The sequence below is a fragment of the Quercus lobata genome, chromosome 8 (genome assembly GCF_001633185.2).
Source record: "Quercus lobata isolate SW786 chromosome 8, ValleyOak3.0 Primary Assembly, whole genome shotgun sequence".
NCBI classification, from domain to species: domain Eukaryota; kingdom Viridiplantae; phylum Streptophyta; class Magnoliopsida; order Fagales; family Fagaceae; genus Quercus; species Quercus lobata.
In genome coordinates, this window is record NC_044911.1 from 769,016 (window position 1) to 795,898 (window position 26,883).

The 26,883-nt window shown below is 35.8% G+C and overlaps 2 protein-coding genes across 5 annotated transcripts; one reads left to right on the top strand and one right to left on the bottom strand.

The window, feature by feature from the left end:
- Window positions 1-3,094: 3,094 nt before the first annotated feature.
- On the top strand, window positions 3,095-24,885 carry LOC115957364 (proteasome activator subunit 4-like). Of its 4 annotated transcripts, XM_031075588.1 has the most exons (35): window positions 3,095-3,417; window positions 7,547-7,649; window positions 7,745-7,857; window positions 8,678-8,800; window positions 9,587-9,688; window positions 9,852-10,017; window positions 11,171-11,287; window positions 11,392-11,459; window positions 11,561-11,662; window positions 11,749-11,965; window positions 12,159-12,383; window positions 12,480-12,607; window positions 12,691-12,808; window positions 12,905-13,123; window positions 13,210-13,365; window positions 13,498-13,574; window positions 13,671-13,879; window positions 14,098-14,314; window positions 14,407-14,486; window positions 14,579-14,696; window positions 14,789-14,959; window positions 15,843-16,011; window positions 16,254-16,297; window positions 16,389-16,431; window positions 16,507-16,652; window positions 16,935-17,029; window positions 17,158-18,062; window positions 18,982-19,263; window positions 19,353-19,448; window positions 20,686-20,864; window positions 21,304-21,385; window positions 21,799-21,923; window positions 22,873-22,965; window positions 24,445-24,598; window positions 24,716-24,885. In XM_031075588.1, exons 1-35 carry the CDS (start codon window positions 3,257-3,259, stop codon window positions 24,755-24,757), a joined length of 5,445 nt encoding a protein of 1,814 aa, XP_030931448.1. In that variant the 5' UTR covers window positions 3,095-3,256; the 3' UTR covers window positions 24,758-24,885. The 4 variants fall into 4 exon arrangements, with proteins under 4 accessions (XP_030931448.1, XP_030931449.1, XP_030931451.1 ...); XM_031075589.1 differs by lacking the exon at window positions 13,210-13,365; XM_031075591.1 differs by lacking the exon at window positions 3,095-3,417 and having other exon boundaries at window positions 7,556-7,649; window positions 7,750-7,857.
- LOC115957366 (transcription factor MYB80-like) lies at window positions 24,800-26,679 on the bottom strand. Its single transcript, XM_031075595.1, has 3 exons — window positions 26,173-26,679; window positions 25,942-26,071; window positions 24,800-25,684 (listed from the first exon to the last, which is right to left on the bottom strand). The coding sequence occupies exons 1-3, from the start codon at window positions 26,303-26,305 to the stop codon at window positions 24,970-24,972; spliced, it is 978 nt and encodes a 325-aa protein (XP_030931455.1). The 5' UTR covers window positions 26,306-26,679; the 3' UTR covers window positions 24,800-24,969.
- Between the last annotated feature and the right edge of the window lie 204 nt (window positions 26,680-26,883).

Here is a 26,883-nt window from a genome sequence, read left to right on the forward strand (position 1 = left end):
TGTTGAGAAACTTTTTGTATTGCAGAATTGTTTTTCTTTCTCCTCTGTATATGTTGACGTTTAGTAAAGATGTGTATTTTAATGGCCACTTCTCAGCCACTTGTAACGCATTAAACTGCCTTCCCCTAAAAAGTTCCACACTTTTCACACAAACCACTTTCATGGGTATAATATTATTTATTTAAGAAAATGTTACATACAGCCGCCTTTAACTTTTTTTTTTTTTAAAGGCGGCTGTATGTAACTATATCTCTCTCATCATAAAGTTTTGAACTTTTTGATGACGTTCAGCAGGTTAATTGGATTAATTCAACCACTTAATAATTCAACAAGTTATCAACCATAGTAATCAATCACCAAAAGAAAAGCAATAATAGTAAAAAGTAATAAAAAGTACATAGATTTTGATGATGAAGTAGAAAACAAATGAAGAAACTTTTCAATGAAAAAACCTCCCCTAGAAATCCAATCTTGTAAAAAAAGTCACTAGGCAAAATAGTTACATAGTCTACTTACAAGCCCTTTGATGCGAGTCTCCTCTATGAACGAACTTGTTTACAATCTAAAACCTTGAAAGCTAGCAAAAACGACCCATTGTTGTAGGGCAAGCTTTGCGGTTTCAAGAACATTGGTTGAAGCACAAGTGGAATAGATCACATTATGATTTTATCAATGAACAAAGAGAGTGAATTTTTTTTTTTTTTTTTGGCTCAAGGATATTGCTTTTCAGATTTGCTATTGGTGGGCTGCTCTCTCTTTACTTGAGAAACATGCTTAAGAATGTTTATATAGGCAGGTTTAGGTCAATTGAGAAATTAGGTTTCTAATAGAACTCATAAATAATATCCTTCACTCATGTTGGTATTAATTCAAAATTTCCTGAATTTTCAAGAATATAACAAGTGGCACGATAGGGTAATTACACTTGTAAAAGCATAGGAACATAGAAAGTAATATGGGATGATATGATAGTTACTAACTCTTGTAAAAGTGTACGCAGTAGAGATAAGTGGCATCGAAGTAATTTTAAGAAGTTGCAAAGCATAATAAAAAATTGTGATGTGTCAGTGAAGCTCAAGGAAAGAGAAACACATGAAAGGAACAATTGTTAGTAACTGTCAAGTTTCAAGTATAAATAGAGGACTCATTTTCAAGAGAAAAACACCCCTCTCCATTTACAAACTTACCTATATAGAGATCAAATCATTCTCTTGTAATATTTAGTTTCTTATGAGATTTTCTCACAATTCATAGGGTTCTAGAAGGTGTTTATGCTTGTTAGTGCTTCCTTGTAATCTTGTTTATACAAGTTTGTTTCAATTTGATTCAAGTTCTTACTTGTTAGTCTTGTTTGATCCACAATGCATTATTTTCATAGTTCGTAATTCCATGCATTTCCCTCGTTTGAGTATAAAAAGCTCTCTTAAATGAGACAATACTGAATCATAAGCAACTATTTCTCTCATGCTAGCAACCCCATAGTAAAGCTTACACCCATATTGTTGTTCCCATACTACTTAGCAAAAGCCCAAGCTCACATAGTCGCCGCCATGGCTGGCATATCAAAAACCCATTTTAATCCACATTACAAAAAGGGGGGGGGGGGGGAATTGAGAGAACCAATTGCTTGCCATAGGTCCACAAGGTTGAGGGACGCTATGACGAAGGCTATCTCACCATGGTGGGCTAGGATGAGATGAATACAATGATGTTCTAAAAATGGTTTGGTGGGTGTGGACCACGGACTATTTCTACAAATCCAACTCCATCTTTTACAACAAATGCAACGCATGTCCACAACAGTCTAATATAATATATTCACATGAGCATTGTTAGTAATACATTAACTATTTCTATTGTGTATCAATTATAACATACGGTCACTTAGAAAAGGAACAACAGTCTCACATAATGGGGGATATTTGGGGACTAGCATAGTAAGGGGATAAAATATAGTAAGTTAACACGCGTTTGAAAGATAATTGCAAACTAGCATCTCGAGTTTTAGAAATTCGAGTTCCATATAAAACTCGAGGCTTAAAGACTCGCTTCCTACTTGTTGAGTTGGACACTATTATGCCACATAGATCTTGAGTCTTAAAGACTTGAGTTCTACAAAACAAAACCGACTCTTTAAGACTCGATTTTCTTCGAGAAATGCCATTGATCTCGAGTCTGCAAGACTCAATTTCTACTGGAATAAAATCTAAGTGTTTTATGTATTTGGTTTGGGGTTATGTGGAAATGAGGGAAAAACAAAATTCCCAGTGGATTGATGTGTTTTGATAATGAACAAATGGGAGTAGTGATAAAAGATAGGAGAACTGCCAAATGTTTGTGAGTAAATATAGAAGGAGAGGGGCTGTGTTTTACTACTGACCTCAGTGTGAGATAGTGAGAGGTCGCTGATGAGAGGAGACAAGAGTTTTCTACCGCCGATGGGTTTTCTGTCACCAATGAGATGCGCTTGTCTTCGGTAGAGTGAGGGTTTGGGGTTTGTATGTTTGGGTGTGAAGGAGAGTGAGAATGTTTTGGATGCTTAAGTGAGAGTGAGAAGTTAAATAAAAGTTGAGTCTGTGTTTTGTGTTTGAAATATGATCACAAATCGAGTATTAGAAGCTTGATTTCAACGTGGCTCCACATGGATAAAAGTCCATGTCAGATATTTGTAACTCAAGATCTCGAGTATTAGGAACTCGATTTCTACCCGAAACTCGAGTTTTAAAAATTCAAGATACTACTTTTTCACTTTGTTTTGAAATTGGACAACTAACGAAATCCTTAGCAATTTAATGTTAAATGAAAAAAAAAATCCACAAAATGTGAGTGACCGGCTCCATCCGCTCCATCGGGCAGTCTCATTAGATACCAACTCTATTATTTCGAGCCCTACCGAAATGTGTGTAAGAGAGAGTGTGGAGATGTTTTCGTGAGTACTAGGTGAAACTGTCTACTTTCACCCTCCCCTAGAAAAATCTGTGAGATTACCATACCATTAATCTGTAAGTTTCCTATTGGTGACTGAAAAGTCATGTAGGACCATCCTACTCTCTTTCAACTGCAACTTTCGTTGTTTGCATTTTGGGCTTAGTTTTTTGTTCTGTATAGTCTAAACTTTCTTGTTGAGAAAGAAAAGCCAGACCAATTCACACGCACATAAAACATTATATATATAGTGAAAACCATTCCTCGCAAATTTCATCCAAGCCTTCGTGTTCTTCTTCTACTTCTTCATTTGCTTCAAAACACTAAAAAAATGCATCTCTACAATGCTTGGCTTCCACCACCGGTGGCCCAAGAGACCAAGAGAGAGAAAGAGTCATTCTCTCGGGTCGTCTGCTCTGTCAAGAACTCTTTCAAACCTGATGACCCAGATTCTGTCTACTCCACTCTCAAGTGGATCTCTGTCATCGACCTGTGAGCTTTCTTTAATTTTCTTTGCTCTTTCTTGTTTATATTTTTCCTTTTTCAGTCTTATCAATATGTTTTCGATCTTGGGTCTTTCGTTTTTTTTTTTTTTTTTTTTTTTTTTTTTTTTTTTTTTTTTTTTTTTTTCTCAATTTGACTCTAAATTTTGGGTCTTCTGGGATTTTTCAGAATCATTTCGATTCTGGGTGTGTTTTGTTTTTTCCTTATCTGAATTCATGTTGAAAATTTGCTTGGTTTTGATTTTGTCTCTAGAATTTGGTTATGCCTTTTGTTTGCACGAGTAAATAACAATAATTTTGATGGTTCCGAATTGTGGATTATTGGGTGCCCATTTGATCAATGAGTGAGTTAGGAAATGAATCATTGACAGTGAAGATTGGGGTTTAAGGTGGATTATTGGGTGCCTTTTGTTCTTCGTTTATGGCTTGGCCCTTTTACTTTTTTGTTTCAATTTTCTTATACAAAGCTGTCTTTGTTCATATTAATACCTACCTCACTACGTGGGTTGTTGGTGGTACTTGGATGACATTTATCTATGTATAACTGTTCTAATTTCACATGAAAATGGTGTGATTTTTTATTTATTTATAAATTTATCAAAATAATTAAGCAATAGCAATAGACGAGCTTTAGGGGTTGAGTTACATGAAACAATAGATAATGAACTTGTTTATCTGTCCTGATATTGAGAAATAGAGGCATTTCTATAGAAATTTTTGCGGAAGAGTATGTATGCCTTAGCTTGAGTCGGGGAGCAGGGAAATTCGCATGGGAGTTGAGGGATGACTATTGCAGTAGTGGGATACAAGACTTGGAATGAGGGACTTGCACTGGTGAATTTCATATTTTTAGGGTGTTTGCATTTAGAGGGTAGGGGGTGTGGCATTGATAGATAGATACTCTGCCTCTAGGAATGGAGCCAATTAGCACTACTTACGAATATGAGTTTGTCATTGGAATCTTCTGCCCTGCTGCATTTGTGGGGTTGGTGGGGTTGACATCACTGAGTACAAGGAGCCTCCCTCCCTTTTAGGTTGGCTTGAGTGGCAGGCTAACCTAAATCCTTGCTTAACTGATTGCTTTTTGCTATGGGCCATACAAAAGAAATGATAGTTGGCTTTTGCCTCTTATACAAGTTGTCATTGGGAGATTGGGAGTGCTTTGGTTCATAAGATGGCATAGATGGTGTGCTCTAGAGGTAGACCCTAGTGTCTGCTATAAGTTCTGACATAACATTTTGAGGGAGCGCATTTGACTTGTTCAGGGCTGACCAATTTTCAATATGGATGTTCAAATAGTGAATTACCAAATTGGTATCGTTTTAAATTTTTGTGAGAAATTAGAAACATATTTGATAAATTACCAATTCTCCCAAAAGCTTAAGTTGTTAGGGAATTGTGAATTTAATAATCTAACCAATATTTGAACACTCCCCTTGCGTGTGGGCCTTGCCTTTCCCTTAATAAGTGGGGCCCAACACATGGGATTTTTTAAATTTTTTAAATGGGAGGTAGAGTGGAGACAAGGTTTGAACTCAGTACACTTGTTCTAATACCATGATAAATTACCAATTTTCCCAAGTGACCCCTACAACTTAAGTTGTTAGGAAATGATGAATTTAATCATTCAACCAATATTTTAATGATTTCCTGCCCTCCATAGACATAAACAAGTGCAAGCATCGCTGAAGTATCATGACCTTTGAAATGTAAAATCATTTGATCACAGATTCAAGCTAGGAATTGAATGAGAATCACTTATAAAAGAATGAAAATCAATAAGAGATCTGGTTAAAAATCAATAAAGTGAGGTGCATAACAGGGCAAAAGATTCCAATGATAAATAAGAGATCTGTATTTATCAAAAGGAGGTAGGTTTATTTTGTTAAAAAGTACCTTATCGAGTCTTCCCACCTACTTTTTATCGTTGTTTACTATCCCTCAGGCTGTGGCTGCAAGAATTGAAAGAATTCGGAGTAATTTCCTTTGGGGGGCCTCAGAGGATGTTCTTAAATATCCTTTAGTTGCTTGGGATTATGCTTGCCAGTTGAGTGTGGTGGTTTGGGAATCCGAAGAGTTAGGCTGTTTAAGGCTTCACTTGGGAAGTGGTTGTGGTGGTTTGGGAAAGAAAATCATAGATTATGGTGTCAGGTTATAGCGGACAAATATGGAGAGGCAAGAGGTGGCTGGTGCACTAGAGGGGTAAGAGTTGCTCACAGGTGTGGGATGTGGAGGAGTATTAAAGAAGGAACAGAGAAGTTCTTTAGCCAAATTTTGTATAATGTGGGGGAGGGTAACCGTGTTCGTTTTTGGCATGATCCATGGTGTGGGCCTACTCCTTTGAAGGAACTTTTCCCTTCCATGTATGATTGCTCTGTTTCTAAAGAAGCATGGGTCTCTGACTTGGTTGTTTCAAATTCAGAAGGAGGTAGGAGCTGGAATTTATTATTCCGTGATGGTCCTCAGGATTGGCAGGCAACCACTGTCTACTCATTCTTTGAGTTTATTTATTCGTCTATGCCGAGGGGTGAGGGGGATGATCAGTTGGTTTGGAGATTGACTACATCTGGTGTTTTTGATGTGCGCTCTTTTTATAAGCTATTAGCTAGTTCCACCACTGATGCCTTTCCTTGGGAGGGTATATAGCGTACTAAGGTGCCTAGATGGGTGTCTTTCTTCTTATGGACAACAGCTAATGATGGGATACTCACCATTGATAACCTTATTAAGAAAGGTCAGTTTTTGGTTAATGGGTGTTGTTTGTGTTGTTGCAATGGGGAATCAGTGAATCACCTTCTTCTTCATTGTAAGTTCTCTCATGCCTTATGGTGTGAAGTTTTTGCAGTGTTTGGGATTCAATGGGTAATGCCAAGGTTAGTGAAATCTTTTTTCTCTATATGGAGAAACTGGTTTGGAAAGCATCTTTCTATCATTTGGAACATGGTCCCGGCATGTTTAATGTGGTTAGTTTGGTAGGAACGTAATGCCTGCATTTTTGAAGACAAGGCGAGAACTTTGGAACATCTAAAATGTTTACTTTTTCGTACTCTCTTTCTTTGGGCTTGTATTTGAGGGTGTACGAATTGTACTGCTGTAGTTGATTTTTTAGTTTCTATTTCCTTTAGCTCTTGATCTTCTTGTATTTGTTTCTTTGTTCAAAGTGTTCATCATCGTGAACATGATGTTCAATTTTTTTCTATAAAAGTCTCATTACTTATAAAAAAAAATACATTGTTAAACTATTGTCCCATTTAACAAACTTCACCACCAGTCATAATGACCGTAACAACTTCTCATGGAAGACACTTCTTGCTATACCTTGACAAATTCTGAAGATATCCAGTTCTAACTACCAAACCTTACATTTTCAAAGCAAGCATTAAGCTGTCACCATGGATTTCAGTTGCTTGGAGGTGTCTGTTCATCAGTATAAGATCTCATGCACTAGCACATTAGGGGTTGCCTTGTGCCTATATGGCTCTTTGTCACATATATTTCTAATTTTTCTTATTTAATAGTTAATACTGGTCATACATTATCTCTCATTGTGTTTGTGTTTGGTGATGTATGAGTCTCTTAATGGCAACTATGTTTTATTTATTTTATAAATTACATATTTTTTAAAGTAAAACTTTATTAAAATTAAAAAACAAGAGTACGATGGACCCCAATTACACCGGCCTTGTACTAAGGATATCACTGAGAGTCACTCAAAAAGATGCATGAAGCAAATTACTATGTGTTATGGATGGTGCATGTGAGATATATGTCATAGTAAATTTTTTTATGTTGGAGGCACACAAATTATGGTTGGTCTCAATCTGGTGTAGATATATAATAGTTGGTTTGGAAGATGTAGATCTAATGTGTTTATATTGCTTTTCAATTGAAAAAGTTTTTTTCAGAAATTGTTGAAAATTTGTTTTGTTTTGTTTTTTGTTTCTTTTTTTGGCACATAGTTGATCTGGTCCTTCTATCAGACTGGTCTTTTTTCACTTATAGCTAGTAATTGCAGAACTTGTTGGTGAAGCGGATGGAGCTAGCTCATCCGTGCCTTGTCCCATCTATATTGATTGGTGACAGGATTGAAATCTGACTTGAATTTATTTGTTATGCAGTTTCATAAAGGCAAAAAGTGATGTATCTTTGGAAGATGTCAGCACACTTGTTGAGATAGGGTTGGAGTTGTTTAAAAACTCACAAAACAAGCTTTATGCCCAGGTGATCTATTGTCTCATGTGAAATATTTTCTCCTTGTACATATTTACTTTTACAATTTTTCTTTTCTGATATGATGTTCTGTTTGTGTTGATTAGGTTAGATGGGGAAATATCTTAGTAAGGGTACTTAATAAGTATCGGAAGAAGTTGTCCTTGAAAGTTCAATGGCGACCTTTGTACGATACTTTGGTTAATACACATTTCACAAGGTGAGTTTTAAGTATTCGCCTTCAAAATGTATTGTTTTCATTTATTTATTTATTCTTAGTTCAACAAAGTATTGCCATGATTTAATTGATTGGTTAAATTATGATAATTCATTGTGAACACTCAATGGCAGCTCACCCCCCACCCCCAAATAAGAATGAGGCGAATGATGAGGTTATGTTGGATTGTGTATAAATAACCAATCCAAAAAAAGGAAAAAGATATTTTATCATGAAATCTCCTATTTATGCACTAAAACTGTTTAGTGCTTTTGAAGCTTTTTTTTTTGGATAAGTAATATGCAATTTATTGAAAAGAGGAATGCGTAATGTACTCAGGATGTATACATACAGTGAACCTGAAGAATTAAAATATACAAAAATTACAATCTAAAGGAAATAGAATCAATAAACTCTACAACAGAACATGCATCTAGTGCCAAATGTTCAGGCCCATTCAAACAACCTTACAAACAATGTTTTCAGCTCAATAAAAGAGAGAATGCCATCATTAAATTTGTGGTTTTTCTTTTTCAAAATTACCCACATTAACCAAAGGGAAATCATTCCAATAAAAAAAAATCTGTATCACAAAGTAAATTCTTAATGATCCAAGGTCTCTAGCTTAAAGTCTTTCTCTTTGTTGTTGCTGTCATACTTCTTTGCATTCCCTTCAACTTAATATAGTTGAATTTTTCTTGAACTGTCAATAATTGCTTTTTTTTTTTGCTTCACTGAATTGCATATACACTATTTTTTGTCTTGTACTTCCTAGTATTGGAACTTTATATGCTGATGACTTAGGATTATTCATCTGTTACAGGGATACTGGTCCTGAAGGGTGGAGATTGAGACAGAGACATTTTGAGGCTATTACTTCCCTTGTTCGATCCTGCCGGAGGTTTTTCCCACCAGGTTCTGCCTTTGAGATATGGTCTGAGTTTAGGTCAGTGCTCTGAGGATCTCTCTCTTTGATTTTGTTGATCTGTCTAAAAGCCTTGAATTTACTTTGGATTTCTTTGGCCATCAGTAGGTTCAATTTGATTTTGGATTTTGTCAAAGTGAATTACATATGAATCTATCTCTTAAGTTACATATGGCATATATTTAATGTTTTTGACCTTTAGCTTTTTCATGGAGGCAGAATACACTAGAGTTTTAGTAATCTGCTTTATTAATAGCTACACCAAGTACACCGGACATTGTCTATAAAATTCATGTTATTTTTGTGAAAATATTATTTTATTATTGTTTTTTTAATAATCTTAAAACAACCAAAATATTAGGTTTTAGAAATAATAAAAAACTCAATTTGGTCACTTCAGTATTGACTTTTTGTTAAACATCTGTACTCTCCTGCAGTCCCTGATGTTTAGCCTTTGATGATTCAGCAACAAAAAATAGGTAGCCTGAATAGAAATCAATTTGGTCAATGTAGGCTTTAAATCTCTTCAAACTTTGTTCTCTGTTTTCTTCTTCTTGTATTTTCTGGGTTTGCTCTATGTTCTTCATGCATAGAGTAGCCATTCGTATATATAACATTCTTACTTATCAAAAAAAAAATCTCTTCAGACTTTGTACTATACTGAATTTATAGTATTCATGTTAGGAATGTTAAAAAGTGGAGTCACTCGTCCCAATTGAATTGAATTTTGGCGTGGTCATAATGGTGAAAGCTCTGTGTTCATTCTTTACTTTTTGTTGCTTACCATCTAATGTAACAAACCTGCAGATCTTTATTGGAAAATCCATGGCATAATTCATCATTTGAAGGATCTGGGTTTGTGAGACTGTTTCTTCCTACAAATTTAGACAACCAGGACTTTTTTACAAAGTAAGCTGCACATATTTTAGTTGAGAATCCATAGCCAACCCCAAAAATTTGGGATTAAGGCTTGTTGTTGTTGTTAGCAGCACATATTTTTGAGAACTCCTATTCTTTGTGGTTTTCTTTATGCTTGTTTGGGCAAATTAACTTCCTATTGTTGGCATGGCAGTGACTGGATTAAATCGTGTATAGACCTGTGGGACTCGATGCCAAATTGCCAATTTTGGAATAGTCAATGGGCTGCTCTAGTAGCTCGTGTTGTAAAGAACTGCAACTCCATAGAATGGGAGTGTTTCTTACCCACACTTTTTGCCAGATACTTGAATATGTTTGAGGTGAGTGTATGAATTGTTTAAATAGTGTTGAATATGTATTGATACTGGTTACATACAGTGGTCCCTAGCATGTGGATATGAGTCTTGTAGTTGAACCATGATTTTCTTCTAACTAATGCTTATCATAAATAAAGTAGAAGTACATTTTGACAGAAATTGTAGATCCTTGATTGATTATGCATCAATAATGTCAAGCAATTAAATGATGTTTTTATTTGCTCCTACAAGATGGCCTAAAATAATTATAAGGCTCCGTTTGTTTTATTGTAAAATGTTTTTTGATGTAAAATTTTTTCAGCTAGGGAAAGCATTTTCTTTTTTAGTGTTTGGTTACATTTTTGAAAATGCTTCAGAAATTATTTTTTTGGTGTTTGTTGCTAGATAAAATGTGGAAAATTTCCTCCATCACAAAATCTGTTTATCCACAACCAAAGCCTGTTACAGGACAAAACACCCAAATAGATCAAAACTCTACATATCCACAATACCCATTACTGATTGGAAGCAGGAAAATCCCAAACACCCATTACAGATTGGTGGAAAAATCCCAAAATCACAACACCCATAACCGATCATCTGCAGTGACAGATCAGCAGAGTGCTGATGGCCACTGCTTGCCCGCTAGCATTGACTTCCAAGCCTTTGCGCCTCAACAAACCCCAACATTTGACCACCAAGTGGATCAGAAAAAAATGAACCCTCTGCACCGACGATCACTGTGCCACCATGCTAACGATCCCATGCCCCATAGCTGGCATCCTTTGGGTGTGAGAAGGAGAGCAACGAGGGTGCAGGTCTGTGTGTGAAAGAATTGGGGGGGGGGGGTGGTTGTCTGTGTGAGAAAGAGTTTGGAAAATGTTTTACAAAAAAAATATCCGTAAAACAATTTACAACTTTTACAAATGTGTTTTCCTCGTCAACTAAAAATATTAACGGTTTGACCAAGTTTTTTACAAACCCAAAAATTCTTAAAATGTTTTCTGGAGTACATTTAACTATGAAATAGAGCCTAAGACTTATTACTGCTGCTGCTGCTGCTACTGTTAATAAGAATTACTATTATTATTATTGTTGTTGTTATTGCTATATTATGTTATTATTATTATTGTTACTATGCACACTTATATGCCTTCACCCAATCTGTCAACCACAGGTTCCTGTGGCAAATGGAAGTGGATCATATCCTTTTTCTGTGGATGTTCCCCGAAACACAAGGTTCTTGTTCTCCAATAAAACAGTCACCCCAGCAAAGGCCATCGCAAAAGCAATTGTAAGACTTTTGCACTATGGCCTACATTTTACTCTTTGCATGAAGTGGTCCCCATTTGGATGGTTCCTAAGATGTTGGTATATATTTTATAATTTTGGTGGCAGGTGTATCTATTAAGACCTGGTAGTTTGATGCAAGATCAGTTTGAGAAATTGGTCAACCTCTTGGAACAGTTTGTTCACTCATATTCTCATACACATTTTATTTTATTTTTCTAAGCATGTGAGTTGGTAATAAAAACTGTCAGTTCTTTACTGGTGTCTATTGTTGTAGATATTACCATCCCTCCAATGGTGGTCGTTGGACTTATTCATTGGAGCGATTTTTGTTCCATTTGGTAATACAATTTGAGAAACGCCTACAGCATGAGCAACAGTAAGAATTTCCTGCATGATGATATAAATCTGTTCTTCATGCTTTAGCACATTTTTATTCTTTCTACTAAAGTACTGTTACTGCAGGAACACAGAAAACAGTAGACAGCCCGAACTGCTTCTTGGAAGATCAGAAAGGACATATTTCGTCAATGTGGTGCTGAAGTTAATTGAACGTGGTCAATATAGCAAGAATGAGCATTTATCCGAGACAGTTGCTGCAGCAACTTCTGTTTTGTCTTATGTGGAGCCCTCTTTGGTTCTTCCTTTTGTGGCATCTCGATTCCATATGGCCTTAGAGACGGTAAGTAAGTTTGTATCATTTATTTCATTACATCACAGAATTGTTGAAACTTAGAATGATTGTCTGCAGTTTTCCTGATGGAAAACACCTGTGCATTTGTGAAACAGTGCCTATTAATAGTATTGTTCACCCCTTTAAGTTTTGCTTGTTTCATCACATTAACTTCTCTTTCACCAATGTTATGTCTAGTCAGATGACTGCCACCCACCAGCTGAAAATTGCTGTAATGTCAGTAGCGTTTGTTGGGCGTTCACTATTTCTCACCTCCCAATCAACTTCAGTAGAATCAGTTGAAAGTGGTGATGAGTTCACTGATCTTTTGATGGTTTCATTGTCCAATGTATTACTTGGAATGGATGCCAATGATCCTCCTAAAACCTTGGCAACCATGCAACTAATTGGCTCCATTTTTTCCAATGTAAGCACACAAGCCCGTAATATTCTTAGAATACTCAATTATTATTGCCCTTATAACCATGAATAAATGCTTTTACTAATCCATTTATACTTGCAGTTGGCTTATTTGGATGATAACATAGACGAGTCATCATTCCTGCCTATGATTCGTTTTTCTGAATGGCTTGATGAATTCTTATGTCGCCTATTTTCCTTGCTTCTGCACTTGGAACCCAGCAGTGTTATGTTAGTATTAACATTCAGTTCTTCCATATCTTCTGTTCTACATTTCTATTATGTATTGGAATAATTGGTTACTGCTGCTGCAGGAATGAAGGCCTACATTCATCTGCAACATCAGGAACTTTTCTCGTTGAGGATGGTCCTTACTACTATTGCATGCTTGAAATCTTGCTTGGGAGACTTTCAAAATCCCTGTATACTCAGGTTTAGTTCTGGTTAATGATATTCAGTTCAGTTCTTTTTGAATTTTAGAATCTCAATCAAAGATGTTCTTATTATTTTTCCTCATGCTCCTAACAGGCTTTAAAAAAAGTTTGTAAGTTTGTGAAGACAAATATCCTTCCGGGGGCAATTGCTGAGGTTGGACTGCTTTGTTGTGCATGTGTGCATTCAAACCCAGAAGAGGCAGTTACTCACCTTATTGAGCCCATTTTGTCCTCTGTTATCTCCTCTTTAGAAGGAGTGCCAGTTACAGGATTTGGAGGAAGAGGAACTTCTAAGTCCTCTGTTTCAATAAAGGTGCTTCTCCCATGTATGGTGTGTGTTATATGTTTTCACGTTGAACCTAAGTTCTTCTTTTGAAATTTGAATTGGTTTCTTTCCAGGCAAAACCCACTCTTTCTCCTGCTCTTGAAACATCAATTGATTATCAATTGAAAACACTATCAGTTGCCATCAGTTATGGGGGTCCTGCTCTTCTCCGTTACAAGGATCAGTTTAAGGAAGCTATTGTTTCTGCTTTTGATTCTCCATCTTGGAAGGTCTGGTATTTATCCTATTGTCGATTAAATTACCTGCTCTTGAGGCTTGCATCTGTGATTCTTTCTTTTATTATTTTTTATTATTTTTATTATAAAATCTCACCCTCCAAGAATTTTTCGGTCATTTGACAGGTCAATGGTGCTGGTGATCATCTTCTCCGTTCCCTCCTTGGTAGCCTGATTCTTTATTATCCTATTGATCAGTACAAGTATGTTTTCCTCTTTCCATTAGTGGTTGTATTTAAATGCTTATTAATTTAATTTCTTTATTTGAAAATGAAATCCTCAAAATTCTGGTTTCTTAGGTGCATCTTCCGTCACCCTGTGGCTTCTGAACTAGAGGAATGGATCAGCACAAAAGATTATTCCAATAATGAACTGCCAATAGGCCCTAAGTGGCATATTCCTAGTGACGAAGAAGTTAATTTTGCAAACGAACTCTTGGATCTTCATTTTAAAGTGGCTTTGGATGATCTTTTTACAATGTGCCAAACTAAAATCCATTCAGATTCAGGTAATTATCATAGTTATTCCTCAAGGAACTTTTCCCATAACCTAACTGATGTGGTAAAAAATAAAAAATCTCATCTAGAAAGAAAGGATGTATTCTTCAGTATATATCATTTTATTAATGCCACATTATTTTAATTTACATTATCAGTATACAGATGAACATGAAGTTTATACAGGTTTTTCCATTATCTGACAATTTACATGCAATCTGTCTCACAGGAGATGAGAAAGAGCACTTGAAAGTGACTCTTTTGCGGATTGATTCATCATTGCAAGGTGTTTTGTCTTGCTTGCCTGATTTCAGGCCGACCTCCAGCAATGTAGTGGTTGAAGATCCAGATCATACTTCTTTCTTAATAGCTGGAGCAACAGGTTCAAGTGTTGGCAGCACTCAACTGCGGGAAAAAGCTGCTGAGGTTATTCATGCCTCATGCAAGTAATGTTTAAACTTCAGTATTCCTCTGGACATTACTCCTATTCTGCTGGGTCTGATTTGCTAAACCTCATTGATCTTTGTGCTTTGAGCAGATACTTGTTAGAGGAAAAATCTGATGACAGCATTTTATTGATACTCATTATTCGTATTATGGATGCATTAGCAAACTATGGTAATGCACACTGTGTTTAGATGAGCTGGATATCAATCCTTTTTCTTTTATGTCCTGCCTCTCATAAATTATTCTTGATTTTTGTCATACAGGAAGTTTGGAATATGATGAGTGGTCAAATCACAGGCAGGCTTGGAAGTTGGAATCTGCTGCCATAGTTGAACCTCCGATTAATTTTATTGTGTCATCTCATTCTAAGGGAAAGAGAAGGTGAAGAATATTCTCATTGGATCTCTATTTTGACATGAAATTATGTATCAATGCTGTAGCATTTAAAAAATGATTCTTTTCTCTCATTCCAGGCCAAGGTGGGCACTCATTGATAAGGCATATATGCACAATACATGGAGATCCTCACAGTCATCCTATCATCTATTACGTACAAGTGCAAAGTTCATTCCATCAGATCATCTGAATCTCTTGATGGACAATCTTCTAAATCTATCTTTGCATAGTTATGAAACTGTTCGCTTGTGAGTCCACCAATCTTCTTTGACCTACTATATGATCAAATCATAGTACAGATCTTCTAAGTGCCTGTTTGGTACAGCCTATTTTGAGCTATTTGAATAAGTGCTGTTTGAAAAAGCTGTACTAAGAAAAAAGTGAGATTTAAAAATCTATGTTTTAAGAAAGTGTTCAAACTGCTATGCCAAATGGGCACTAAATCCTATTGTCTATTTTGAATGTAATGTGACTTGTGTAGCACAGAACATGTAATGTGCATTTTAGATTTAGTAATTTAAAAATTACTATATAGACTGCTATACTGAATTTTTATTAATAATTATAAATGATAATTATAAAAGGGCACAAGATCATTCTAGAAGCAATGATCCAATAAAGGGAATGAAACCAATTAGAAGACACTGAATACAGCCCACATGTAGATAAGGTGATGTCTTTGGCGGTTATAAAGTTTCGAAGTTATCAAAAAAATGATGATCAAACTCTAGCTCTTATTCTCAAGTTTGGAGGAGTTCTGTGAATTTCTCAATGGCAGCCTCCATGTTGGGTCCCTAGCATATATAATGTGGTCTGACTGGCTATTTTGGTAAAAATTTGAAGTTTATTGAAAAATGATGGAAAAAAGACATGTTAAGTTGTGTTTTCCGACAGATCTTAGAATGTGGTATGCATTGAGTTTTTCAATCTGGGTGGGAACATATTCCTAAAACTAATGGTTAGAATCTTTGATATTTTCATGGCAAGTGGTTCAGAGATATTAATATCTCTTAGTATTTATTTATTTTTTTTGTTTTGGCTGCAGTGGCGTTCGATTATTATTCTTATTTTTTATTTTTAAAGTAATGGTGATTTATGATATCTGATTTAATATTTTGACATGGTTCCTAGACTTGCTGGCAAATCTCTACTGAAGCTGATCAAGAGATGGCCGTCTATGATTTCAAAGTGTGTTCTCTCTCTTGCTGAGAATTTAAAAGACCCAAATGCACCAGAAAATGTGGTTCTAGGTTCTTGTGCAGTCCTTGCCTCACAATCGGTTCTCAAGCATTTGACGACGGTAATCATTCAGGACAACACACTTAAAACAAACTTAAAAAATGAATAGATAAACACCTTGGAGAGTTTCCTTGAATAATTAAGATAACATATAAAGACAATTTATCCCAAAAGGCCTAAGTCCTATGGGTATGTACTCAATTATGTTATATTAACTATTCATTTTTCTTATCATTATTCAATGTGGGACTTCACTCACATGTATAACCCAACATCTTCCTGATATATCTTTTGTTATTCTAGGATCCAAAAGCGTTTTCTTCCTTTATCATTGGGATTCTTTCCAGGTAAATCTGCATTGATTTATGTTTAAGATTGTTAGATTCTGAAAAATGTAAATAGAAACTCTGTTTAACCTTCCTTTGTTTCTTCGTGAAGCTCCCATCATGAGTCACTGAAAGCCCAGAAAGCAATCAATGAGGTAAATCCCCCCATTAGATGATTTAGAGTGTGTAGTTGTGAATTCTGTTGCTTAACATTATCTGAGTGCCAACAGTTATTTGTCAAATACAACATCTACTTTGCTGGAGTGTCTAGAAGCATTTTCAGGACATCAAACAATGACATGGATGGACAAGTTTTTGGAGATTTGGTTTCTCAAATTATTTCTATGAGTTTTGATTCCACTGGCTTGCATTGGCGGTAAATATCTAACTATTCGAAAACTATTATTTTTATATTTTCTTAATCCCATTATTTATCTAATCTGAAGTTGTTTGAGGCTATCCCCTATATGTTATGAATTGTTTTGGACTGTTGTGTGGACTCCTATCAATTAATGAAAATAGAATGAATATTTGGGTGGTTGAGATCTTCATTTGAGCAAGTATAGTAAACACTCAGTGCAAATTTATGTTCATAGTAATTATACTACCTTATTGTAAATATTTTAGATAATGTCTTAATTTAAAATTTTTTTTTCAGGTATAATCTCATGGCTAATAGAGTTCTGCTCCTGTTGGCTATGGCATCTCGGAATGACCCAAATGTCTCTTCAACGATCTTGAGTGAAACTGCTGGTCAGTACATATTTCTTGTTGAGTGATGAATTGTGTCTTTGCTTTTCAATAGTGCTCATGCAATTAACTGAGTGCAAATGTCTCAGTTTTAACCTTTTCCAAATACTCTCATTTCAAAAACTTTACAGGTCACTTCTTGAAGAATTTGAAAAGTCAACTTCCTCAGACTAGAATACTTGCAATATCGGCTCTAAATACACTGTTAAAGGAATCCCCTTATAAACTTTCGGCTGGGAAACAGTCTGGCTCTTCTGGTTCCAATGACTTACAAGAAAGTACAAAATCATCACTGGAAGGAGTTTTAACTAAAATTTTTCAGGAAGAGGGCTTTTTTGATGAGACTTTGAATAGTCTTTCCCATGTTCACATAATCACTGATACAGAGAGCGCATCTTCCAGAGGACATGGAAATTCATCTTTTCAGAGCTTTGCAGACAAATCAATCACCCGTTTTTATTTTGACTTTTCTGCTTCATGGCCACGTACCCCTAGCTGGATTTCTTTATTAGGAAGTGATACCTTCTACTCAAATTTTGCCCGGATTTTTAAACGGTTAATACAAGAATGTGGCATGCCAGTTTTGTTGGCTCTTAGAAGCACCTTGGAGGAGTTTGCAAATGCCAAGGAGAGGTCTAAGCAATGTGTTGCCGCTGAAGCATTGGCTGGGGTGTTGCATTCTGATGTCGATGGTCTTTTAGGAGCATGGGACAGTTGGTTGATGGCCCAGTTGCAGAATATTATTTTAGCGCAATCAGTGGAATCAATACCTGAGTGGGCAGCTTGTATACGTTATGCAGTTACTGGAAAGGGAAAGTATGGAACAAAAGTTCCTCTTCTGAGGCAAAAAATCTTAGATTGTTTGGCAAATCCTTTACCTTCGACTGCAACTACCACTATAGTAGCTAAGCGCTATGCTTTTCTATCAGCTGTACTTATAGAAATATCCCCACAGAAAATGCCGGCAGCTGAGATGCGGCTGCATAATGAACTTTTGGAGGAGCTGCTTGGTAATATGTGCCATTCATCTGCCCAAGTAAGAATTCCTCTTTGAAGGTCTCACTGATTTCTGGTCTTAACTTTTGTTGTATGTTCTTGTGTATGTATGCAGATAATTCTTTTCTTTTTTGGTAAGTGTAGATTATGTTTGATAAATTACTGATTGTCCCAAAAGTTTAAGCTATTAGGAAATGATGAATTTAATCATACAACCATAAGGCTCTGTTTGGTTGGGGGCATGGAAAAGTGAAAGGATGAGAAATAAAATAAATTTCATTTGTTTGTTTTGAGTAGAAAAATGAGAGAATGGAAAATGTAGTTTATGTGAATTTACTAAAAAGGGGTTGGAATAGGACAAAAATGATAGTTGGTGGGTAGGGAAATAAAAATCAAAAGTGGTGTGGAAGGGTAGTTAAAGTCATTTTGACTAGACTACTTTTCACCCAAGTTTTTTTTCCCAATTTGGGGATATAACAATTTAGTGGGCCCAGGTGGAAAACACTTGCCCCCCACTATTTTCCCCCTGTTTTCGCTTGTTAACCAAACAATGGAAAACATCAATTTTCCACCCTCTTTTCTACCAAAAATTTTCCGTTCTTTTTTCACCCCTACCAAATGGAGGTTAATTTTAACACTCCTCCACACATATAGACCCATAGTCCCCCTTAATAAATGGGGCCTAACATTTGCGATTTTTGATGGTGGAGTGGAAATAAGGATTGACTTAGAACTTCTTGCTCTGATATCATAATAAATTACCGATTGTCCCAAACTTTTAAACGATTAGGAAATGGTGGATTTAATCGTTCATATATAATTCTAACAATGTTAAACATGAAAAGAAATAACAATTACAATGTTATTGAGGCAAAGAACTAACCAATACAATATTATTTTCCTTGTAACCTTGGGAGTTATTTTCTTATTTTTGTTTTGTGCATCTTTCACATGGGCAGGTAAGAGAAGCTATAGGTGTTAACCTTTCTGTATTGTGCTCTAACATTCGGCTTTATGCGTCTTCGGATCATGATTTTTCACATGAAGGGAGAAATAGTGATATTGATAACAGACTTAAAGATGGAGGTTGGGTTCAGTTCCTAATAAAACGAGCATCTGAAGTGGTAATAAATATTCAGAGTAGCAGCCAATCTGACCATTTGGAGATCCCAATAGATTCAAAACTTCAAGATGTACATTTGAATGGAGATTCACAAGATGATGTCAAATGGATGGAAACGGTACTAAGTTTCAGGAAACTTTTCTGTTGAATATCCTTTTAACTCATAAAATCTGTCATTCACAGATCTATTTTTCCTATTATGTGTAGCTATTCCATTTTATCATCTCGTCTTTGAAGTCTGGAAGATCTTCATATTTGCTGGATGTAATTGTGGGGCTTCTTTATCCTGTAATTTCCTTGCAGGTATGTTGAGCACCTGTTTGCTTGTGTTAATATTACTCTACTGATTTGCATTGTATTAATATTTGGTTCTGAAATTCGCCAGTGTTTAAATTTTTATTTTTTTAAATATTTTCCTGTCTGTTTAACTTATCGAAAAAATATGTTCCTGTCAGTTTAGTATTGAGGTTTTAATTGGGGTTTGTTGACCACTATGTCAGAGAGAACTTGGAATTGTTCATTCCTTAACTGAAGTAATATTGATAGAATTAGGTTTTCTAAATTATAAAATTCATAATTTTTTATTTTGTTCTTCATGTTTTTAAAATTTTGATTTTCCAACAAGTGACTTTCATAATAGCACATCTCACTTTGTTTGCTATTCCAGTTTTCTTCAAATGCTCTAATAATTTTAGTAGTATCTCCTTAGTTTTTTTTTTTTTTTTTTTAAAGTTAAGTGTACCCTTGTACAAACCTACAAAATCATCTAAAGCATGGTTTTGAAGTAAATTTACAAATCAAGGATAGGAGTCCCTCTGAAAATGGATTTCTCTTTGTAATTTTGAAATTCTGTTCTGTTGAGTGAGATAAATCATTGTATACTGAAAATCATAATTCTGTTTTGACTTCAATTCCAATGTGCTCTTTGGCATATGGATTCTTAATGCCTTTGCACTCAATCTAACTGCTAAATTATTTGGCTCCCTCGTTCCTCTCTTTCTATAGTTATTTTTTAAGAGAGATTGAAGATTTGCAGTCTCATACAATTTGTTCAACACCATTCATATCTTGTGACAGACTCCTGCCATGTAAGTAGCTAGCGTTCCATTTGGATGCTTCTATTTGGGAGTAGTCACTAGTGGAGTCCCTACTACCTGAAGTAGTTGTCTTTTCATTTTGGGTGCTTCAGTTTGGGATAGTCATTAGTGGAGCCCCTACTAACTTAATCAGAGAGCACGATTGTACTTTCTGCTTAAAGTGCAATTCGACAGTGGTGACTGAGACAGACAGAAGACCATATACTGGTTTGTGATATAGATTTTAGGATGCAACTTGATGGCTCTTATCTTTAACATTTATGATTCCTTGTACAAAGTCTAAGATGTTTCTGTTGTATTACATTTCAATTCTTTGGAGATATTTATTGCAGAGACAATATACTATAGGAGTTTTTGTTTTTCATTTGTTTTATTTGCATCATGATGCCTAGTAGGTTGCGCATCACACCTTCTTATCTGAGAATTATTACTGCCTTTTGAAGGAAACATCAAATAAAGATTTGTCAACGTTGGCCAAGGCTGCTTTTGAACTGCTAAAATGGAGGATTTTCTGGGAACCTCATCTCCAGGAGGCTGTATCTGTGATTCTTTCTTCAGCCAATGATTCTAACTGGCGGACTAGATCTGCTACACTGACATATCTGCGAACCTTTATGTATAGGTATGGTAACTGAAGAGGTTCCCCTTTGCATTGCATCCTTGAATGATTACAAGTCATATAGCTGGTTACAGTTTAGTCTTTTTGGCCCTTTTGGGGGGGTTGGTGGGGGGGGGGGGGGGGGAATAGGGGTAGGGGTTTTTGGTTTGTGATATGTTTAGCTTATCAAATCTTGAATAAATTTCTTCTTGGGGAATTTAAATTTAACAGGGTCCATATTTTTGCATGAGTATCTATACTTCAAAAAATGTCATTTATAAAGGAAGATTCCTTTTTTTTTTTCCCCCTTCTTTCTTCTAATTACCTCTTTATCTTCAGCCTTTCATGATATCTTATATTGACTTGATATCTTGTGTGGACTGGAGTCTGTCATAGTTTTTAGAGAAATGTTTGCTATAGGCAGAGGCATTTAAAGTCATGTTATGTCATGTCTTTATTACAGGCACACTTTCATTCTCTCAAGTGTGGAGAAACAACAAATCTGGAGCACTGTGGAGAAGCTACTTATAGATAACCAAGTGGAGGCAAGTTTCTAACCTACAGTAGTAGTTTTCTTTTTATGAAAATTTTCAACTTTTAAGGGGGTTCACTGATGGGATAACCCCTCCAAAAATTGTAATATGGGATTGTCTGTGGCAAGTAAAAAGTATTGACTTCTGAATGCTTATTTGAAAAGTAATGTGGAATATTGGGTGTAATATGATCCATGTTTTGGGTAGTTCAGATTTGGACTTATAAGATTGTGATGCTATTGATAAGAACAATGATATTGCTAACTCATTTTTATTCAGAAGTCATAGACCCCTGAAATGAAGTAGCAGTAAGAACAAGTTATATGGTTCTTGAGATTTTCTCTTTAACCAATTATGCCCTAATATTTTGGGTCTAGGGGTAGAACTTAGCTCCTTTCAACTTATTTAGCTAACTTCTGGCTCAGGTAAGAGAGCATGCTGCAGCAGTTTTGGCAGGCCTAATGAAGGGCGGGGATGAAGATCTAGCAAGAGATTTTCGTGATAGAGCTTGCTTGAAGGCAAATAATCTTCAAAGGAAGAGAAAGCAGAGGTTAGAATCATGTTATTGAAGTCCTTAGTTATTATTTACTTGATATGCCTTTTTGATGAGGAGACAACCCCTATTTATGTGCATTTTCATGCGAACAACACTTTCTGCTGTATTCTTTCTTAGAGTCTCATGTCCTGCATGCATATAGACACATGTAAATGCGTCTGCTTGCATTTCATAAATAAGTTCTATTTCTGCTTGTAAGGTTCTGTTGTTTCATGGAAGTTGAAACCAGAGTGATTTGGGGAAATGCTGATAGTATTATGAATAGTGGGTTGAAACAGACGGACTGCTGGTTCATGATTCATGAATATATCTTTGTACAGTTCAAGAGTAATTTAATGGATTGTTGTGAAGAACAATTATTAACAAAGAAATCAATTAAATCTTTTCTTCTGCTGAGCCACTCCTAAATGTTTCGTTGAGCTATTGAATGCATTTTGGATCAGGATGCATGATTCATGCTTTTTAATGAATATAATCTTTTATATGCAAAAATCACGGTAGAAGTAAGAAAAAAGGACTTGTCAATTAAGAGAATAACAGTGAGTATGACTTTAGATTGAGCAGAATGGAGGAAAAGAATATATATGACTTACCCTAACTAATTTGTTGAGGATTCATAGCTGACCTCAAAAGTTGGGACTAAGGCTTTGTTGTTGTTATTGTAGTAATTTTTGTATGCAATATGTGCTTGAGTGCATTGTCAAATATAAAGAAATCTGTACTCATCTGCCTGAGATTTTAAGTACTGAATTTTATGCCTCATGGTATTGATGAACACTAATAATAATACAGTCATATGCTAACCGGAAAGTTGTTCATGCATGTTTTCATGTATTTATATATGTGAATCATTTTATAATTTGGATACCCTTTGTATTGAGTCACTATTACTAGGTATTTCGTGTAAAGTTTCATTATTCTGATCTAATGTCTATAAATGCAGAAATCTAAGTTCTGGTCACTCCATTGCCTCTATACATGGTGCTGTCCTTGCTTTGACTGCTTCTGTGTTATCAGCGCCATATGACATACCCAGGTGTGTTACATTAAGTTAAAGAAGTTGATCTTATTGTTAGTTTTTAGAGATATGCTGTAACAACTTCGATGATGTGTAAAAAAATTTAAGTAATAATTTTATTGAATCAAGGAAAGCTTAAATACACAGGATGCATGAATCTGATGTTTATGTAATTATGAAAATATATGGGCAACACAATCATAATGTATCTTACTTAAAGCTTCCAATGGGTGGGTTTGGTGGGATCAAGATAGTGAGTTCAAATGTTACTAAACCCACCAGTCTGTTTTCTTAAAATGGTATATTGATAACATAGCAATAGTAAATTGTTACAGCAAATTTCTGAAATAAAACTATTTTTTAAATTTACATGTGAAATTGGAACTACCAAGAACCTTGTAGCTGAATTGGCACACCTTTAGGGGCTTCTAACGGAGACATTTAGGATTTAAATCACCCCTCCCCTATTGTAACTATTGTTTTACTTATATATATATATATATATATATATAAAATTTGAAATTGGAACCAACTTTTATCACTGGATTTACACACCAAATTTCATTCGCGTATATATTAGAAAACTCTGAATTATGATTGTTCCTTTAATAACATTTCTACAAATTCCAATTTCTTTGAGTCGTCAGTCAACGATAGGTGCACTTATACCAACCCAAAGACCAAATCTTGGTTTTTGGTCTAAATGGGTGCAAATTGACCAAATGTGACTAGTTAGCTAATATTAGTTAATGAAAGATCCCAAAAGATTTTTGGTTATTTGACTAAAATGAGTGGTGTACGTACAAACATATCATTCTTATGGAAGATAGTGAAAAGGTCTACAAATTTTGTGTGGAAATGAGGCGCAAAATCTCTGTGGTGAAAAAGTTTACCTTCACACAAACCTCCACCCCCCCAGAAAGGATAAGCTCAGTTCCTCACGGCAAGTTAGGATCCTACAAACTGACTGCGTGCCCATTTGGTAGTGTGTTTTCAACCTGCACTTTTTCAAAGTACAACTTTTTATAATTTCACTTTTTCTAGGTACAGTTTTTTCAAACAATCCCATTTTCAAAAAGCTGAAAAAAAAGTTGTACCACGTGTTTTGCTTAGATTCATCAACTGGATTTATACAATTCCGTTATTTATCCCCCAAAAAAAAAAAAAAAAAGGATTCATCAACTGGATTTGTTTGAGGGATGTGGATTGAGGAGGAGCCAAAACCCTCTTGGTTTGCCTAGTCCTACAATTCTTCTAGAGTTCTGGTATAACTATGCTGGATCTTTTTAAACATTCAAACCTTTTTGTTTAATTTATCAATAACATTCAAACTATTTGCCTTTTAGCTCTCATTCAGGGATGGGACATCAGATTGAATGGTCTAAATGGATTTTTATTGCCAATTCTTTTATATATATATATATATATATATTTTTTTTTTTTTTCCTTTTGATATATTAGTTCCTTAACAGCATTGGGGTGTTTTTTTTCCTCCAGTTGGTTACCTGAGCATGTTACATTACTGGCTCGTTTTGCCGGGGAGCCAACGCCTGTAAAATCTACAGTTACAAAAGCAGTTGCAGAGTTCCGGCGGACCCATGCAGATACATGGAATGTTCAGAAAAATTCATTTACTGAAGAGCAACTTGAGGTAGCTTTGCAGAAATATTACTTCTCCAAGAACTCTAGTCTTGTGTAATAAAAAAAAAAAAAAAAAAAAACTTTAATTCTGTTTCCTGAAATTATTTTTCTTCTTGATTACTTGCAGGTTCTGGCTGATACATCCTCTTCATCTTCATATTTTGCTTGACCTACATTGTATTTCTAGTAAGAGCAAAGATATAGTTTGAACACAAATAGTTGAAATTATTAGCAAGAAATAATGCTTTTTCTTGTATTTTATCATGATTTATGAAATGAGCTTTATTTACATGTCAATCATTATAATTGCTGTAAGATGTTTATTTTTAATCCTTGAAGTAGGATTCCTGCCTTCTTTGCACTTCTGTTCTGTAACTTTTCTTAAACTATTGGGTTCATTAGATCATCAGATGGCAAATCCCATAAGACACAGTCTGAACTGAAAATGCTGGATCCATTTCTGATTCCTTTCCCACCCTCAGAATCCTCCCCATTTTCTTCCTCAAGTTTTTCATGCAACTGAACTTGCTGGTCCCCTGCTGTGCATGTGCTTCCTGTACACATACTCTGGCTCCATGGTGATCTGTCCCCGTCATTGCCAAAAGATGACGGGCCATACTGATATCCAGGCATAGATGCAGGGAAAGCACTGCAGGCCCCTGCGAAATTCGCAGATGTCGCTCCAGTACTGTCCCATGGCTTGTTTGATGGTAGCATCTCAGGTTCTTGGATGGCCCTTGATAGGCCAAGCTTGATCTTCTCAATGGTATCATCTTTTTCATCTTGATTACGGTTAATATAAGTGGCAGTGGTGTTCCCTAGTGCTGCATTGGGTTGTTGGATCTGGAAGTCAATGCGCTTCTTAGTAAGGAGATGGAGCATTTCATCTTTGAAGCAGCCAAGGGCTGCTTCTGCAAGGTGAGCCACCTGTGGGGGTGCCAGTGTGGTTGCAATTTCAGCCATTAGGTGGGAGAAGGGCTTGTGGGTCACAGGATCAATTCCCATGCCTGACAGCTTCTTTTTCAGTTTGGTGTTCCAGTGATTTTTAACATCATTGTCTGTGCGGCCAGGCAGCTGAGCTGCAATTAGTGACCATCTGGGTGCCCATGTAGGAAATAATTACTTAGTACCCAAAATATTGAGACAAAAAAATAGGAATAGAACTGCTTGTTTAAACTAGCAAAACGATGGACTTGACGATAAATATAAGATAAAAATTGAGGTAAATTAGAATGAGACTATTAATCATTCATGACACACTTGGTGTTCTGTTTAATCTCTTATAGTGTTTGTTAGTTCGCAAAAGAATATTGATATTCCAGTTTGAGCAAAGAGCAACATGAAGTGGTGTACCTGTTACCAACAACAGAATGAAGCTTCACTATAGTTTGCTCTTCTGCATCAGAGAACTGGCCATGCTTAAGATCAGGACGCAGGTAATTAGTCCACCTAAGCCTGCAACTCTTGCCGCATCTTTGAAGACCTTGTATATGAAATATAGAAGTAGCCTTAGTTATTTTGTAAATACATTTATGAGAGAGAGAGAGAGAGAGAGAGAGAGAGAGAGAGAGAGAGAGCACAAACCAGCATTCTTGGGGATGAGGCGCCAGTTACGGGTGCCGTGTTGGGCAATGTAGGAAGAGAGCTTGTTGTCTTCTTCAGGAGTCCACTGTCCCCTTTTCACATTGTCCTTCTCACAACATGGAATCCTACCCATCTTTGGTTTTTTTTTTTTTTTGTTTTTTACTCTCCTCCCTAATAAAAGCAAATGTGGGGTGCGAGAAATGTTTTTAATGCAATTAATGGAAAAAAGGAAGGCTAGAGTAAGAGACACAAGTAAAAGAGAATTCTCTACTGCCTCTCTTTACTTAAGCTCTTTTATAATCTTTAAAAAAAAATATGTTTTCAAGAAAAAGAAAGGAGCTGAAATAATATTTTTGGTTGGTTAGATATCGAATATGTGAGACCAAAGTAGGTTTTCTTAAATAAAGGAAATGGGGTTGCAATTGCATGGTGGTGTTAATTTGTGAAGGTAAAAAAGAGACATCAAAGGTGCATGATTTTATTAAAGAATTCAACGCTATTGTGCGTGTGAGAGATGGGCAGGTAGCTCACCCATAAGACACCCGGTCAACCCTCACTCTCTCTCTTGTTGACTCTCTAACTTTGTTTTGGGTTTATACAAAAAATAAAAAGAAGAAAAATATATTATTTTTATTGGGTGGCTTTCTGCTTGACTCACACACAAATCCACCTTAAATGGTTGCACCGAGTCACGTACCCTTCGAAGGTTGC